Below are 17,824 nucleotides of genomic sequence, written 5' to 3' on the forward strand. Positions count from 1 at the left end.
TTGAATGTTGCCTTTCAAAAATCGTCGGCCTGACGATCTTTGAAGGTTACCATGTGTTTAAAAAAACATTGTGGATTAGATCTTGAAATTCTCCAGAAATTTTGTCCAGAAAAGGCTGAGCAATTAAAGAATTACCGAATTCCAATTTGGAAGCACTAGTTTGTGCGTAGGAGGACACATCTCTGCAAACGCGAGAAAGCTTGAGGCGCCTTCATTTTGGCGTTAGGCAACCTGCCACTACATGAAGCACGAATTGTTGCATTCAGGCGTTATCTTGAACGTCATGCCCGTCGATGAAAGCATCAACAAGACGGTTTATTTATTCCAGATGCCTCCTTCTTTTTGAAAAAATTGATTTTCTTTATTCTAGCGTTCTACTAGGCCCGCCGTAAGTGTTCTACAAGGTGGAAATACTGATTGCATTCGTAGCAAATTAACTTTGAAACTAAATAAGAAAAATCAAATTACTAGAAGGGCATTCGTTTATTTTTTTCAAAACCGGCAAGACAATAATCACAAAAATATCATTCTCCTATGTTATTACATACGCTTCTATTCTTATTCTACTGAAAAATTAATTCTAGCGAATTCAAGGATAAAAATTAAAATGAAACAATTAAGCAAGTCACCATGCACATACTTCATTAACACTCTCCGTTCTCTCCTCAACAACTATTGCAACATCTTTAAGGACGTTAACAACTACATTTATAGAAAGCAAATGGTAGTGTTTAATTTTTTTGGTAAATAATTGATGCCATAAATTTATCGAGAAGAAAAATCCAGAAAACTTTGGCTAAAGATGTGGGAATGTAGACACTTGAAAAATCAAGTCAACTTTGTGTTCACTTCTTTTACATCCATTTTTCAACGTTTTAAAAGCTCACACATTTGTTCAACCTTTTTGAGTAAATATTTTAGCAGTTCTTCCCTGCGTTCCACAAAGTTTCGGCAGATTTCAGTTTGGGACGAACTTTCACAAATGCAAGAACAGTGCTCATCCGCCGGTTGAAATTTTTGAAAATCTTTCTAAATTATCAAAAACTATTATTGCGATATTGTTTAACAGTTTTCATGGGAAAACTTTCGACTCTTACAAAATGCCTGTACACCTAGCAAAATTATCTGAAAATAAATAAATTAATATCTACAAAATAAATAGCTACCTAAATACTCACGGGATTAAACACAAATAATACACTCATTCTGTCAGTCATTTAAAAGATCACTCACACCTCAACACTCACGCCCGTGTTTTTACAAACAAAGGTTCTGGTAATCCAAGTAAAATTTAGGTAAACAAGGAGTCTGCATGGTTCAAAAATTGAGAGAAAAGAGGAAGAAAAAAAACAATGAATATGAATGACCCCAAGAAGTAAAAATAAAAACCTAATATGAGTTCCTTAATTCATAAAACTTATAAAAGAGGAAAAACTGTACAGATCGGGCTGTATTTAATGAAGTTCTCTAACGGCTGAAAATGTCCCTTCAGTCCCTCATTTCTCAAAATCTAGCTAGGAGAGAATCAGTCAATTAAGAAGCTCTAAGCAGTCTTTTTTGAAGAAACAAGCGAGTTACCCAAGTGATGATGTAATATTTTCTCACACTGAAAAAAAATCTCGGTGCATTTACTAAGAAAAGGGTAAAATTACCAAGAATTCAGGATTCTATTTGATCCCAGTTTTTACTTGGTAAAATTACCATTTATGGAATTGGTAATTTTACCGAGAAATCTCGGTAAAATTATCGACTTTCTCGGTAATTTTACTGAGCCCCGGTAAAAACGCCAATATTTTTTATCGGCTGTGGTAGAATTACAGAGATAAAATGGCAAAGTTACCGGGAATTGATTGCCAATGAAAGTGGTATTCTTACCTGAAAAAAACAGTAAAAATACAAGTTTCTAGGTAAGCTTACCAGTCTGTCTTGGTAAAATTACCAATAATTGGTAAAAAAAATGAGATGGTAAAGGTACCAACGGACCTTGGTAAAAACGCCGATAATTTTTTTTCAGTGCACAATGAATGGGATTCAGAAGCTTATAATTATCATGCGTAAACACGTTTAAGAGGTTATATTTCACGCGACACCAACAATTATTTTCCACCGAGAAGAAGAAAGAATGCTTTGACTTCATGGTTTTCGGTGTTTTTTATTTTAAGGTTATTAGTCTATTTTTCTCTTTCAGCCTCTATCAGTCATATTATGAGTGAGCTTTGATAATTTAGCGAGTAAACTGCAACGCGATTAGATATTTCAAAATTGTCCGGTGGATGAACTATCGCATTAAGTACCTAATAACTTCCTTGATCGATATTACTTGCTCTCCTGATTATTTCTTTTTTTCCCCCAGACTGCAGGTGCAAATATTGGTTTCCAAAAGTTCTGTGAAGCGTTGTATGTAGTTTCGACGAGATAAAATAACCCCAGTCGCAGAATTAGCCCAAAGTCAATTTCATAAACTTCTTTGTAGAGGCATGAGAAAAATAGACACATCTACTTAATCGTTAAGGGTAACTGAATCCACTAATACTTATATAACGGGTACTAATATAGGCTTGGGTTGGCACGGTGAGGAGTTAAAGTTGAGCAGTGAGAAGGCAGCAAGATATGTTAATTTAGTAAGTATTGAGCCCCACATTGCGAAGCACAAAAAACATTCGTACACAATTTTTGAATGCTTTTTGCACTGAGCGCCAAAATGCTCCGAATTTGTGGATTTTTATTACAGAGTGAGCAAGACCCTGAAAATTAAAAGGGCATGTGACTCAGGACTACACTAACTAGTGTTTAATAACTAAATTTTTAGTTATAGCCCCTTTCAGGATTGCTCGTTTTGGGGCTGAATCAAAATCGTCGATGCCGACTTTGTCATTTACAACATTTGGCAAAGACTCCAACAGGAAATATTGGATGGAATGTAGTAACAAAATATGATTTGGAAGTATTAAAACAGTATGTGATGATTGTATTTCTGTGGGTCACTTTAAACTCGGTTAACTTAGACAAAATGTTTAAGTTTGATCAGTAGTACAATTATGTGCCTTAGAAAACTTCACTAAATGTAACATACGGTTAAGTCGGCTCCTTATAAAGCTCTTTTTGACATGCAACGCAATGTGCAAAGGCGTTTTGAGTCCCTTCGTGCTTTTGAGGGAACGACGTCGAGGTGGAAGTAATCTTCCCGTCAATTCAGGTACAGTTGTGTGAAAACAAGTGGAAGAAAGCCGAACTTGATTCAGCCCCGAAAAAGTTCCATCCGATGGAACCTCTTTGTTTCGCGGCATCTCCGAAAAAAAGGTGCGAGCACCAGCTTGAGCTGAAGATCAGGGTTCGAGCCCCATTTACCGACTCCTAACAGAGCGGAGGTCAACGACTAGCAAAGAGAACAAACGTTCGACGTTTGAAATTGGAAACGTCTGATGCTTGCACCTTTTAATTATGTGCCGTGGTTTTCCGTCAGCCTTATAGTACTAGGCTGCGGAGCTGACCTTTCATAAAACGAAAAGTCGAACAGTCTAGGATAGCTTTGTGAAAAAGTGTTTGGCTGCGGGCGATCACTGCTTCTTCTTGAGGTAAGCTTTCCTGTAGAAGTCGGCGAAGAGTATGCTGAACGTTATGGCTTGGAACATGGCGTAGTAGATGAGCACCTGAGACTGCACGCAGTTACGGACGACGAAGAAGAGAGCATACATGCATACGATACCGAACTGGAGCTGTGAACACACAAAAAATAAGACATTATTATTAAAAAAAAAAAAAAAAAAAAAAAAAAAAAAAAAAAAAAACCTCGATGAATTAGTAAAAATGGATGCGCACGCATATTTGTACAGAAAGAAAACAAGCGGGAAAGTTCTAATACTGTCGTATTAGAAAAGCGCTCAAGTGTTGGTCAATGTATTTAGTGAAGAAAGGAAGTATAAACTCCGTTGACTTGGCTGGGTAATGGAAATAAAACATCAGCTGACAGCAAATAAAGGTTACTAAGGAAACCGTAAACGCGTATTTTCGTTTCCCGAAAATGATAGCCACCGTTGAGCTCATCAGGCGCGTTTTTTTAGGCTTCATTTGAGTTCAACGATCAATTTCGATAAGAATTACTCTACCGCTAAGGAATTTTCTTATAGACAAACGATCGAAACTACCCGCGCATTACGTTAAAAGCGTAAAATACGGTTTTCACAGCTTTATTTATTTTAAAACTGGACCCCTCCCAAAAAGCCTACACGTCGATGAGCTGATGCGCCATTTAAACGAATTAGCACTAGTATACTAGTACTCTAGAGGCAAGTCGAAATCAAAAAGCGCTGCCTATCGGCTGAGCGCTTAAAACTCGATGAATTAGTAAAAACGGATGCGCACGCATATTTGTACAGAAAGAAAAAAGTATCAAAATCTCTTTAAACCTGCTGTGAGAATAGCGTCAGGCCCACTTCCTTCTGAGAGGAAAACAATGTCCAGAAAATGCTTGTCTGCTAGATAATGGCTACGTTACTGAACCTTACATCGTGACAATCATAAAGCCGTTCATTTTCAACGGAGACTTTAACGCTGAAGTAGAAAAGTAAGCGTATTGCAGGAACGGAATATAGTTCACATATCATACTCTACATCACAAGCAGATCCAAGAGGGGGGGAGGGAGACGTAGGGGTGTGCCCTTCCACCCCCTATCGTTCACTCGAAAAAAAGGAGGAAGAGGGAAAAGATAAAAAAGAAAAACGAAACACATGAAAGAAGAAGAAAGGGAGTGTGAATTTGGTAATTATTCATGACGTGTTTGACTTTGTTTTCAGTGTGAGGTTAGAACAAGTTTTCTATGGTAGATAGGCAAGTACTGTCATCCGAGGATCATTGAGGAATAAAGGAGATAGCATCATTTAAAAGAGTTTTGATTTGGAAATATATCGTAAGAGGTATCACCGATTGTCCTTTACTTAGGGCAAATTTTATAATTTATCATAAAATAATTATGGGCAGCCGAATTACTGCGGAAGAGAGGTCATGACATCGAAAAAACACGCATCTAGGGTTAGTCTCGGGAACTTGGGTCATCGAATTTTTCCGGAGTCCAAAATTATAACGAGTTCGGTAGCACCCGACGGCGCGGCGGTTTAATTGCCTTGCTAACGTAATTGCAGTCATAAAACTATTTGCAGACGAATGTTATCATGTTTCTAAGATTGAGGTTCTTCCTACTTATAAATAGTGCACTGAATATGATACCTAGACTGCCGTGCTAAGGGAAAACGCCGTATGAACCTTCAGGCGTTGCCAAATTTCCTTTGATACTACGTAAATTTCATGGTAAATTTATGAATATTTTCCTCCCAATTTTTTAGATGATTATAGTTCGCAATTTCACCTAACGATTCTGAAAATTTAAAGAAAAAATATTCTTAACTTTCCTAAAAAATAAACATTTTATCGAAACAAATTTGGCAACTCTCGAATGTTCAAACGGCGTTTTTCCTCAGCACGGCAGTAGAGGTAGTTGCACGTTCGTTCAATATCAGCCTCTTGCAGCTCTTAATGGTTTAAATCTGAATGTATAAGCGCCCGTTGATAATCCCCGGCAGTCAGCGCACTATTCTTTTTTTAAGCACCGAGCACCAAGAAAAATGATTTAGATTTTTATGTGAGCATTCAAATCACCGGGTTACACGTTTTTCACAGGCAAAACCAAGAGGGGGAAAATATCTACGATTAATTATGCGGATAGTAATTCCACAGTAAGATCAAAGGCGCTCTACAAAATTAGAGAGACAACGTGTTTTGTTAAATTTTAGAATATCTACAAATAATTTAGTTTCTTCATATATTTTGCATGATCAGCACGGGTTTTGGAGACTTTAGAATCAAAATTATAAATTTGAGGGACAGTGTCCTGTAAAGTTTGATAACGTGCATGACGTTATCTACGAACGAATCCAAACGGGGGAACTTGTTTAAGTTCATTTGAGGATATAAACTGTGTTGATGCCAAAATGTTGAAGCTAGCCAGCTCAAAAACATGTGGAGACATTCCAATATTTGTTTGTTCACAGAGGCAAAAAAGTGCACAAAAAATTAATTGAATACTCATGTGAAGACTGACTACTCTCATTATAGTTAGATACCTCACATTTAACTTTTTTGTGATCATTTCTAGCACCTTTCAATGTCTGCTAATCGTGTGTGTTATTTAAGCTGTAGGACACAGTAACCAACAGTATACAAATAACTTCTAGGAGATTTGCTGTATTTTACGACCCAGAGTATTTAAATCGACTTGATCACACGAACACTTCCGATCCTTCAAATTACAAAAAAAAGAAAGAAAAAAACGACTACAAAAAATACCAACATCGAGTTTTCTTTTACCTCTCAACGGTAATCGATAAAAAAACACCAGACTACTCTTACTTTCTAAGCTTTAAGGTGACAGAGGAACCTGCTATCTAAGGCTTTAAATTATAAAATAACCGCACCTAACACTGGTCGATTTGCCAATTAAATTCGCTTAAAATATACTCAGAGTGCCCAAAAAGTATGGTAATTTCTTTAAACGGTTACGCAAACATTGACGGAAGAAAATTTAGTATTGGGATCCATAACATGGAATTTGAAAGGATTAATGTTTGTTCATCATTCTCAGCATTGAATATTTAGAAATAAGAATTTGTACACGAGTAAGATAATAACCACTTTTTTGCGTTGTAAGTCCAGAACGGTTTGTGTTGCGTTTCCAACGGCATATGCCATCCGGCATCAGACTGTGCATATATTCTATAGAATCGACTTTTGTTTGCTTTTTGTTTTTGAGTGAAGCATACATACTATTGACCTCGAGTTTCGATGTATTGAATAAATAGTTTTGGGCACAGTCGCCAATAAGGGCCATCAATGAAATTTACATTCCAGTAAAACGCGTTAAACAGACAAATTTATCGCGAAGTTTGACAACGCTGCACACACTCATTTTCCGCGCTCTGCGAGTGTAATCGGAAGTCTGAGATGATTTTTTTGCACACATTTTTTTGCGCAACCACGCGCGAAGCTCGCTTCACGATTCGCAAATATTGATGATTGTGTGTAATGAAGATCCCCAGTTCGCAAATATCCCACATATTCAATAATTTTTTATTGCATTTTTAAGTTTTATGTTGTTATACCTAGCCTTATTTTTAATAAATTTTAGGCATGAGATGGTGCTTTTAAAATTTTATCGAAATTGCGGTGGAACACGCGGAAGTCTCAAACAGCTGGGTAAAGATTGTGAAATATCTCGTGCAAGTAGGTATTCCTCGTCGCAACGATAACAATAATTGTCTAAAACCATTGGAATAAATCGATAGAACGGTGATAGCAATTATCAGATACCGGATAGAAATGTTTGATATTTGTCCTTGTCTGGTGCCCAATAGAATGTAGTCGGTACTCAAGCTTTCAAAATTGGGAAATCAAAAATATTTCCCTATTCACTCATCACAAAGGGGAATTTTTCGTTCAACCGGTTTGAATCTGCGGCCATCAGAGGAATAATTATTTTTGTGCTTGTTGAGCACACATTTTGGATTTTTCATGAGCGATTTTTCGAAATGTGATCGAACCACTTCAGCGAGTTCATGGCGGTTTCCATTAATCCTTTCACCAGCAGGGATAAAAATGCCGGTAAATCCAGTTTTCACCCTCCTCAAAACATGCGCGACAGAATAATGTTCATTTACCAACAAAAAAGTCTAGTTCTAGAGCCGGTTTTCAGAATATTCGATTAATTTTCTCTCAGAGAAGGTTTATCAGGTACCTTCAATCGAGAACAGCAGCGACGATTCTTCGAGAAATTGATTTCGCTTGGTACGTATTTTATACCTCAGAGGAAGAAAAATATATTCCCGAGCCCTATAGTCTGCCGTGCTACAGAAAAATCCCGTATGGACATTTGAGAGTTGCCAAATTTCATTCAATGAGGTGCTTATTTTTGAGAAACGTTATGAACGATATGAACATTTTTCTTTGAAATTTTCAGGAAGATCAGGCAAAATTGCGAACAAAATTTTTTGAAAAATTTGAAGAAAGATATTCGTAATTTTTCTTAGAAATTCGTGTTTTATGAAAGGAAATTTGGCAACGCTTGGAGGTTTATACGGCGTTTTTCCTCAGCACGGCAGTAGTGCCCTAGGGTAATTTTTTGGAACTTTGAATTCATTCTGATGTAGATATGAGCGGAAGTCTTGGAATAATAATCACTGAAGAGGGATTTTGGAATGATTCGGAGATAATTGTCCTCTCTTTTGGGGTAGGTAGAGTTCAGACAAAAATGAAAGTCCCCCATCTTTTGTCTTTGGTCTGGTGGGCAGGGGATTGAAAATCTATACGTTTTAATATTGAATTTTTAGCTGAGCAATTAGACGACACCATCCCCTATATTTTTGCACTCCTTGCGTGGAAATGCAGTCAGATTTTTCATCATCATTAATATTATTATGCGCTTTTTTTTAGCATTATGGATAGACATGAAGACAAATTAGTCAAGTACTTATTTGAGGACAAAATTCTACACGAGGATATAATTAAAATTATTAGTGAACACAAAGAAATGGGAAAAACGAGCAAAACAAGAAGGAGAAGAATAAAGATTTTGGTTTCATCCAAAGTTGTTTAACTATGCAGTATTCGTGGAATTGTTTTTCTTCCAGAAATTGCATTATGATAATCTCGGGCGGTAGGTAAAAAAAAAGAGAGAAAGAAAAATGATCAGGATGCATTTTGAAATTGATATTGAAATTTTAAAATAACAAAAACCAGTTATTTCCCCCGCAAGCTAGTCTGTCTGTGTGAAAACAGTAGGAAAGACGCATTAGAATACCAATTAGACCCAGTGCAACGCCCAGAACTAAGAATGAAAAATCGAGAGGTCCCAACAATAATTTTTAAGATGCGAGTTCTGGTATGAAAATGTTGTTTTTCCCCACAAGAATCGAGTTGAATTTCTGTGTGCAAATCCAATCAATTTTATTCATCTCTTTAAGTCATCTGTTTCAATAACTGGTTTTCAGACGAATAATAATTTTACTTCAGCTCTGGATTTCCAACATATGCTCTCAGAAATACTCTTTGCGGCATCGAGCATTTCTTGAAAGTCAAACACAAAATAGAAACATACTCTTTACAGGTTAGCCATCAGATACAGAATTACCTAATGTTCCACAGTCGTAACTTTACAGAGTTTCTATTATAAATTATTCAGTTTGTAATTTGTGAGTACCTAAGACGAAAAGGAATCAATTGAACGGGGTTATAAGAATTGTCATGGAGAGTCGATGAATATTAAATTCATGACGTATCTACGGCTAATGTCAAAAAAAGTGTATCCGCCATCGCGACTTTGCAAATCTCCGCTAATGTTTCATTCATTTAAAAGAATACAACTTGACAGCTTTTCAAGAACTTTTCTAAATTTTCCATCTACCATTAAAAAATATTCACGGATAATATCAAAGAGATATTTTGGTCCAGTTTTCTAATAAAAAAATAAAACATACTCATTTTTCGATTTCAGTCGTCACACAAATGACAGGTAGTACCATCGATATGCCAAACTTTGTTGGGAAAATTTCCAATCTTTGAGACTTCAATAAAGTAAATTAAATTTAATTTTCATTCAAGGGCTGATTCGAAAAATCATAACACTAAATTGACCAATGGAATCATCTCTCTTTTCTCATCCTGCGTTCAAGTCTCTATAGGTTTTCCAAGACAGTGGGCCGATTATTGAAATCGATAGACAAAGCCATAGACACAGAAGACAGAAGGGATGTGGAGCGATCCTATTGGTTGAAATGGATGGCTCTTATAGACTGAGATAGAAAATGATGGACTAGCTATAGGGACTCTCGTGGGTTAGTCTATTACGTGCCCCCTTTTTCCATTGCGACCACCCGCTTCCTCTCTCCAAATCCCTTTATCTTCTTTGTCTATAGCTTTTTCTATCAATTTCAATAATCGGCCCGCAGGGGTACTATTATTTCTGCCTCCAAGGGCTAGAATGAAAGTGATAATGCCGATGTGATCAGCTGAGGTTATTCATTGTTATTTTATGAAAACTTACCAGTTGCAGTTTAGTGATGTATTTCTTCCACCATAGGTACTTCTGGACTTGTGGGCCAAGGGCCGACAGGAAGTAGTAAGTGTACATTACGACGTGCACGAATGAGTTGAGTACTCCTATTAAGACTCCTTGTTCACCTGTGGACAGAAAGGTCAACGGTGTGAATGAGATTCACCGTGCAGCAAACGATAAACTCCAAGAGAGGTTTTACCTCTATACGAGGTGGCATAGTTTAGGAGGTCTTAGCGTGACATTCCATTCATCATTGATTATTTTACCCCCATTAAATGTACGTGATTAAAAGTTTCAAAAGAAATGGGAAAGCCATACGTCGATAAGTCACAGTGGCGTAGATAGTAAGGGGTCCAGGGTGTCTGGACCCCCTTAGCCTCGGTAATCGTACCTTTTTTTTGGCTTTTGGAGGGCAGACATAAAAAAGTATCAGGGATGTACAGGGACAACGCCCCCCTTCCCCCTAAAGAACTCCGAACTTTTTTGGTTTTCCATGCAAAGCCTTCTCAACCCTTGAACACAACTCTGCAGCTTGTGCCACTCGCAGACAGGTAAGTGAAATTTAAAGAGGCTCGAATAAATTTCACAAAATTTGAAATTTGTTGATTTTTTCGGACTACACCTTCGTAAGTCCGGAAAGCTTTTCAGATTGTCTTCCTGTCTATGCGGCAGTATATGCTACCCTAACGAAGTGCTGTACACGAGGGGGGCACAAAGAGGGGTTTAAAGAGGAATTTAGCCCCAACCTAACCTCAAAATTAAAGGAAAACATTTGCAATGCGTGAATTTATTAAACTAGGGGTAAAAAATGTCAAAATCGAGAATCACTCGCCCTCCTGAATGCTCCTCCAAAGTTTCTAAAAAATCCATGAAATTCAATGCGTGAAATTTCACGCGAACAAATTTCATGAAATTGTTCATCTGTTCTTGTTTGTTGGAAGTGATAGACAAAGGTATAGTCAAAGAACACACAGGGAGTATGATGCGATCCTAGTAGTTGAAATGGTTCGCTCCCATAAACAAAGGGAGAAAATGATGGACTAACTATAGGGTCTCTCGTGAGTTGCAGTTAGTTAGTCTATTATCTACCTTCTGTGTCCATTGCCCACCCACCCACTTCCACCAATAGGATCCCTCCATATGCCTTTTGTCTTCTTTGTCTATAGCTTTGTCTATAAATTTCAACAATCAGCCCGCAGGCCACTCAAGTGCATGTCCAGATACTTCCTGGAGTGTTCCGAGCTCAACGTGGCAACGTTTTGACGCCGCAGCCGAGGTGCCGCAGGTCATCATTCGCGTTCATTGACGACAGTTTATCGTTCGGACTGTGGTCGCCAGATCTGGCGCTGAAACCGACCATTTTATCGTAAATCGCTTCGGAGCCCAAAGCTCAGCGACAACCTTTGTTCAAACTCCCATGTCCATGTGGTGTCTTGCGTGAGCGCGGCGCCCAGCGAGAGGTGGGAGGGAGGCGACGGGAGAAGTCTCTGCCAAGGGAGCCGCGGCAAACACAGCGTTTCCTCAAGAGCCAAGACTTGAGGAAGCAGAAAACCGACCCACCCTGACCGTGGATCGCATCGCCGCGCTGTCGCACGAATCGATCGTCTGACGAAATCGACCGATAATGCGCGGTAATCTACCTGTAACGCCGCTCTGAGGCCGGGTCGCCTTTGGGTCGTTGCACCCGAGAGGTCGATTTAGGGGGCACCTCTCCGATTGCTTGGCGCCATGCGACACGCGTCGTCCACACCAAGCTCAAAGCTGTGCTTACTCTCTCGAAAAGTTTCGGCGGTCCTATTGATCAGTGTTGCCACGGAGAAAAAAAGCTCGGTTCACAGAAATCGATCAGTGGCGTGGCGTGCTTTGCGATAAATCGATTGATCTACCATTCAAACCCATGGAAAAGGATCTATGAACAGGGTGTTCGCAACGAACACCTTAATAATCGATTCTTTACCATCGCTTAAAATGGGATTAAAATTGTCTAAAATATCGATAATCGAACGTATGAATATACGTCATCACTGAAATCGATCCTAGGTTCAACTTGGCCGAAACTTCGGCTCCCTGAATCGAAAAAATTCGGTGTGCAAGTTTGGTCTGTATAGTCTGGGGTACATAATAGAGTACATAGAGTCGTAATGTAAATGGGAGAGCTGGCGCCATGTTCTGCATCTGCGAAAATTTTAGATCCAAAAAACGCAATTTTGCAGATCAAGCGTTTTTCCGCCCATTCAAACCAATGTGATTTTGTCCGTAGTTTTGATCCCTTTGAACATCATCTAAATAAGCTTCAAATTGGCTCAATTTTTATACGGCCTATTATTGTCATAGATAGAACCGATTGCCACCTGGACTTCGTCAACTTGCCTACATGACGGAAATAAGCCGCACCCTGAGCGCCTAGGCACATGTGGAAACCAATGACAAATGTATCGTTTCTAAAATGAGCGAGAGACAGTGATTTCTTTTTATAAAATGCATGTTTCAAATGCACCACAGAGACAGGAGTTTCTAAAAGGATGCGACACCTTGTTTTTCCTCGTTCCTCCTATAAAATTTCGTAGCTGCGGGCTTAGCTTGACCTTAAAATTAACAAAAAATTGTCTATCTTTTGCTGCCATCTATTCAAGAATTCTAGTTTCTGAGTCAGTTACGTGTTTCTTAGAAATTGATAGATGCTCTCAGCTCATTGAGCAGCAAAAACTATGATATCGTCCAGAGCCAAGTTTTTACGTCAAATACACGTGTGAACGGAAACATAGCCCTTCGAAAAAGACGGCGACTGACGCCATTAACCGCAGGGTTTTTCACCTGAAACCAGTGATGAAACCGAGGTGGAGGAAAACAACCTATCGCGGGTGACGTCCTATACTCATTTTTTTAGGGCTACATTTTCTCTAATAATGGAGGAAGAGTCTTCGAGTTTTGAAGAATTGTTTTTTACCGATCTCTGATTGACCGTCATCGAAATAAGATTTTGCGACGCGTTTAACTGATCGATCAAATTGTTAAAGTTTTTCCTCATAAAGCATATATTCTTTCCGCAAAAGAGGTTCCGATTTCTCCTTGTACATTTTAATGCTGATTTAATATCATATCTTATGAAATATTTTAAAGTATTACAGAGGTGCGTCCTTTAGTTCTCTCGTCAAAGACATGTGGATAAATTAAACCGATTGTAATTATTGACTTAGTGCGATCTTGTTTCCTTCCCCAGTTTATAGGTAGTTTTGCTGAGCTTCCCGAGGCCTTTGTCGTCCGAACAGTACAGACAATGAGCGAAAAAACTGTTAAGTGAGCGCCGGGCTATATAGACATAACTTTTTCGGCCTACACACCGAACTTCGTGAGTTATGATCAGAGACAAGAGACCCTCCACTGGCCTCCTAGCGACAGGTGGAAGCTTTTACTTTCGGGGTTTCAACAATTCCTTATGGACAATTATTAGGGAGCAACAGTCATCACCCTAGTTTCGGCTGTTGACTTACCTACATGGTCGATGATGAGCTTCGGATGACGTCATGAGCCAAATAACTTTCCCAAACGTCGGCCATTTTCGGCTTGTTTGCAAAACGAAACTGCCAACACGTTGTTGAACATCAACCATGTAGGTAAGTCAACAGTAGAATGCTGAAGTCCCGAAAGTAAAAGCTTCCACCATGGCCAAGATACTAGTGGAGGGTCTCTTGTCTCTGGTTATGATCCTCGAGTTAGGTTATTACGGAAGATTAGGTTTGTCCTCTGAAGCTTTATAGTCTTTTTTGAATTGCGACTAAATTTGAGGGTTTCGGCCTTTACACCGAGGCTTCAGCACGTACGTCTGGACTTTTCTGTTATGAATATTAAAGACGTTAAAGTTTCGGGGACTTTCGGGGGAAAATGCATTTGAGGCTCTGAGCTGAAAGCTTGTTTGAGATTAAGTTTCAGCTTTGAGCTTTCTTGTAAGAGTAGCTTTGCACTTTTTGGCCTCTGTCTCCGCATGAGAGCGTTGAATCATCATAAGAAACATGCAGATGTGTCCACGAAGATGCGCATATTCCGTAAAATTTGGTTTCTCAAATAAAAAACAATTTTTCAAAACGCTCTTCAAGGGGCAAAATTTTCAATTAAATCCCTCTGTTCTCACCCTTTCAATCATAACCATGCTAAAATGGCAAAATGGTGGACATCACCAACCACGAAAATTCTTTTCGTTTTGCCAAAAATGGTCCTTCTGATCTACGCACTGCGATGAACTTTTCGCGAAGTACAGACAGAATTTTCAACTAAATCCTTGCTCTCACTCCTTTAATCATACATATAACCATGCTAAAATGGACCGCGTTGAGCAGACAGGAACCAAGCCACATCAGCTACTGCCAAATTTAATTGGGCAATTCAATATTTTACATGAAAACGGTTTTGCGGATATTTTTTGTGCAAATTTCAGTGATTTTCGTGCATTTTACTGAGCAAGATCTTTTAAATTTCTAAAGGAATCCGCACAACTGCTCTCTGGTAAACCATTTAATTGCCCACTTAAATTTGACAATAGCTGATGTGGCTTGAATCCTTTCTGCTAAAAACGCGTTCCAATTAAATGGCGTACACCATCAATCACGAAGATTCTTTTCGAATTTGCCAAAAACGGTCCTTCTGATCCACGCACCGTGATGTACTTTTCGCAACTTATTATACGTGGTCCGGTTGAGCCCCTGGGGCTACTGAGGCAGCGTGGGCCAGGAAAGGGGGCGGGGGCGCATTCGTGCGACGCGACGCTGCGTCTCGGAGGCTGAGGCGCCACTTCCGCCACGATCTGCGGCTTGACAATGGCATTGACATTCGCGTTCGCGTCCATGTCGACGTCGGCACGCGCAGCGTTTACCGCTTCAGCATCCTCCTTTTCTCGGCAAAAAATGCGTCGCATCTTCCCCGATCCTCGCGAATGACGTCACACTCCCCGCCAGACGCGCATAAGACGGAGTCGAGTGCTACGCACCGAGAAATGCTCGTCTTTCAATTCCCCGCTTTCAATGAACGTTTTGCGGTTAATGAACTTGGCTAGGTCGGGGATGGAAAACTCTCCGCTTATTTTTTTGCCGATTGGATGTGAAGGTACATTTCAATCAAAAATTTTGAGCCGCAAACATAGCAGATATAAAACCGTAGTAGCTTTTTTTCAAAACCATTTCTTATGAATTGCAAACTTTAAGCAGCCATATAACTTTGGATTGCTCCGATACTTTTGAGTGTTTTGTGCCGAAATGTGTCGGAAGCGCTTTTCTATGCGAAGGTGTCAAAACATTAATTTGGAGTTCTTTGACACGATGCAACAGTCTCTTCCCTGTGGACGGTTCTCTCCAATAAATCAAACGAGCCCACTTTTTTGCCTCGCGTTAAAGTCTCCAAGAGAATGCAGTAGAAGAATCAGTGAATTACTGTAAGCAGAACGATATTAAAACATATCAGACATGTTTTACCGACAAATTTCTTGCGAACTTGATATAAGATCAACAGATGGGAGCATCCGAAATAAACTCATATAATTTAGAAAGTAGTGATTTTAGTCTTATTAAAATCATTCCATTTAATTCTCCACCTCATAAAGGACTATTATGGGCGCGAGCTTAATCGATCATTAAGCAGGACTAGTATATACGTCCACAAAACTATTCAATTCAGGTTTCACAAGACTTTGCTACAATCTCTAATTCATTGTACTCGTAAACTTGTCAAAGAAAAAAAAATCAGTACATTAAAAGAACCGTTTAATTGTTTAACTCACCGAAAGTACTTCGATGGGCCATGTGGCTCGAGTAAGGACTTAGGTTTTTTGGTGAACGGGACTTTCGACTTGCCGCACAAGGAAAACTTGCAATGACATCACTCACTGTTATGCTTTAATTAGACAATTTTAATATCTGCGTCCATAATCTCTGATGGGGTACTTTGACTACTGGCGTTAAAATTCTCGCCCTGTGTAATGTTGTGTGCGTTATCTAATGGTAATCGACCGTCGTGTTAGCGATTTGCGATGCGCTAAGCAGATATTGAGCTCGGATATTTAGTCTGGAATTTGAAGCTTTAAATGACCAATCCTGTAGCAGGTGTTGAACATAAATGCATTTCAAGAAATTTATGCAGGACCGGAAAACAACACGCTGATTTTGCAGTCGATCATTAAAAGAGGGTATATGAGGTGGGTGTGGATCAGCTTCCACAGTCCCTTAAAATCGACTAAAATCAACAAGATGAGCGAACTCTAACAAGGAAAGTAGATGCCCACAATTCTCTTCTACGAGGTCAGGCTTATAAAAAGCAGTGGCGTGGCGTGCTTTGCGATGTATCGATTGATCTGTCATTCAAACCTATGGAAAAGGATCGATGAACCGGGTGTTCGCAACGATCACCTTAATAATCGATTCTTTACCACAGCTTTAAGGGGGAAATATCGAAAATCGATCATTTACACCTCGCCACTCATAATAAGTGAAATCTCCGAGCGGTGAAAATTCTGTGCGCGAATACGCTTCAGTTATTTCGAAACAAATCGAAATATAATGACCGCCTTCAGATCGTTAAGAGGAAATCGTTTCCTAATCGATAAGTTTGGTACAGTCACATATTTTGATTACTCTCAAAGATTCACACTCTGGATAGAGTCTTACATATTTTTCATGAGGCGTTTACAAATCCCCCTCCCCCCCCCCAAAAAAAAAAACCCTGATCACGGAATTAAAAATATTTAGAAGGGATTTTCTTCTTGCTTTCAGTGAATAATGTATGTTTAGTTTTGGGGGAAAAATATATTTCAGTATCTTACCTTTGATGTACTTAAGGTATGCCCAACATGAAAGAACCATGTTAGCGTGGTGGTAGACGTGTAAGAATGTCACGTGAGATTGTTTCTTCCTTAAAACGAAGAACACCTGAAACATCATAAAATAAGGAAATTAAGTAGGTCATTTGCTTGAAGGATTCAAGTGAATGTAAAAAGATGTTGCAAAATCGTATCTTTTAGGAGGAAAATGGGGCTTGAGGCTCAACAAATGATTCACCAAATGTGTACCTCGGTGTGTGGCGTTGCAGATTTCCCGCCGTACATAATTTTTTTCATCGAAAACTAACAAGCGTTATTTCTTGAAAACTCTGGCGATTTTTCCTCTTCCTTTGAAGAACATTCTGGGAAAATTTCAAGCGATGATGTCGGTTTGGTCTTCTTCTCAAAAATAAAATAAAAGCGGAAATTTTGATACATCGTGACTGAGATCCGCATTTTTTCAATTTTGCCGTCGATATGAATCTTTCGATTACAGCTTTCAAATTCTAGTCTGGCTGAAACATGCCATTGGAGCGGATAGTTTCTTTTCAAAATTCTCCATGAAGTATCCATAAGTATTATTGTTTTTCTTATCCGTTCATAAAAAACCTGACTAGCCTCTGATAAGTGTAGAACATGATATTTCATTGTTCTTGATCACAGTGTGGCAAATGGAAGTTGAGTTACGCTCGAAGGTTGGAGCATGCGTAATGTGTAGCACAATCACATGGGCGTGTGCATACACGCATCACTCAACGCCACTGCATCAGTTCATTCATAACTCATGTATTGATGAATTATGCGCATTATTAATTGTTTATTCCGAATTCGGAACGTCTTCGGCCAGGTGGAATTCTCAAGGGAATTAATGAGCCGACTTGTTCACGGACGTGTTGCTTCTCGCCCGAAATGATCATTGATT

At 39.1% G+C, this 17,824-nt stretch overlaps 1 protein-coding gene across 2 annotated transcripts in view; it reads right to left on the reverse strand.

The window, feature by feature from the left end:
- Positions 1–464: 464 nt before the first annotated feature.
- Positions 465–17,824, reverse strand: part of LOC109033606 (very long chain fatty acid elongase AAEL008004) — a 78,116-nt gene continuing 60,756 nt past the window's right edge. For both annotated transcript variants that reach the window (XM_072302023.1, XM_019046295.2), the window contains exons 6-8: positions 16,906–17,011; positions 10,089–10,225; positions 465–3,716 (exon numbers count right to left, since the gene is read on the reverse strand). In XM_072302023.1, the coding sequence (XP_072158124.1) occupies positions 3,558–3,716; positions 10,089–10,225; positions 16,906–17,011 (402 nt within the window). In that variant the 3' untranslated portion in view covers positions 465–3,557. The remainder of the gene's footprint in view (positions 3,717–10,088; positions 10,226–16,905; positions 17,012–17,824) is intronic.

The sequence above is a fragment of the Bemisia tabaci genome, chromosome 6 (assembly GCF_918797505.1).
Source record: "Bemisia tabaci chromosome 6, PGI_BMITA_v3".
Classification (NCBI taxonomy): Eukaryota; Metazoa; Arthropoda; class Insecta; order Hemiptera; family Aleyrodidae; genus Bemisia; species Bemisia tabaci.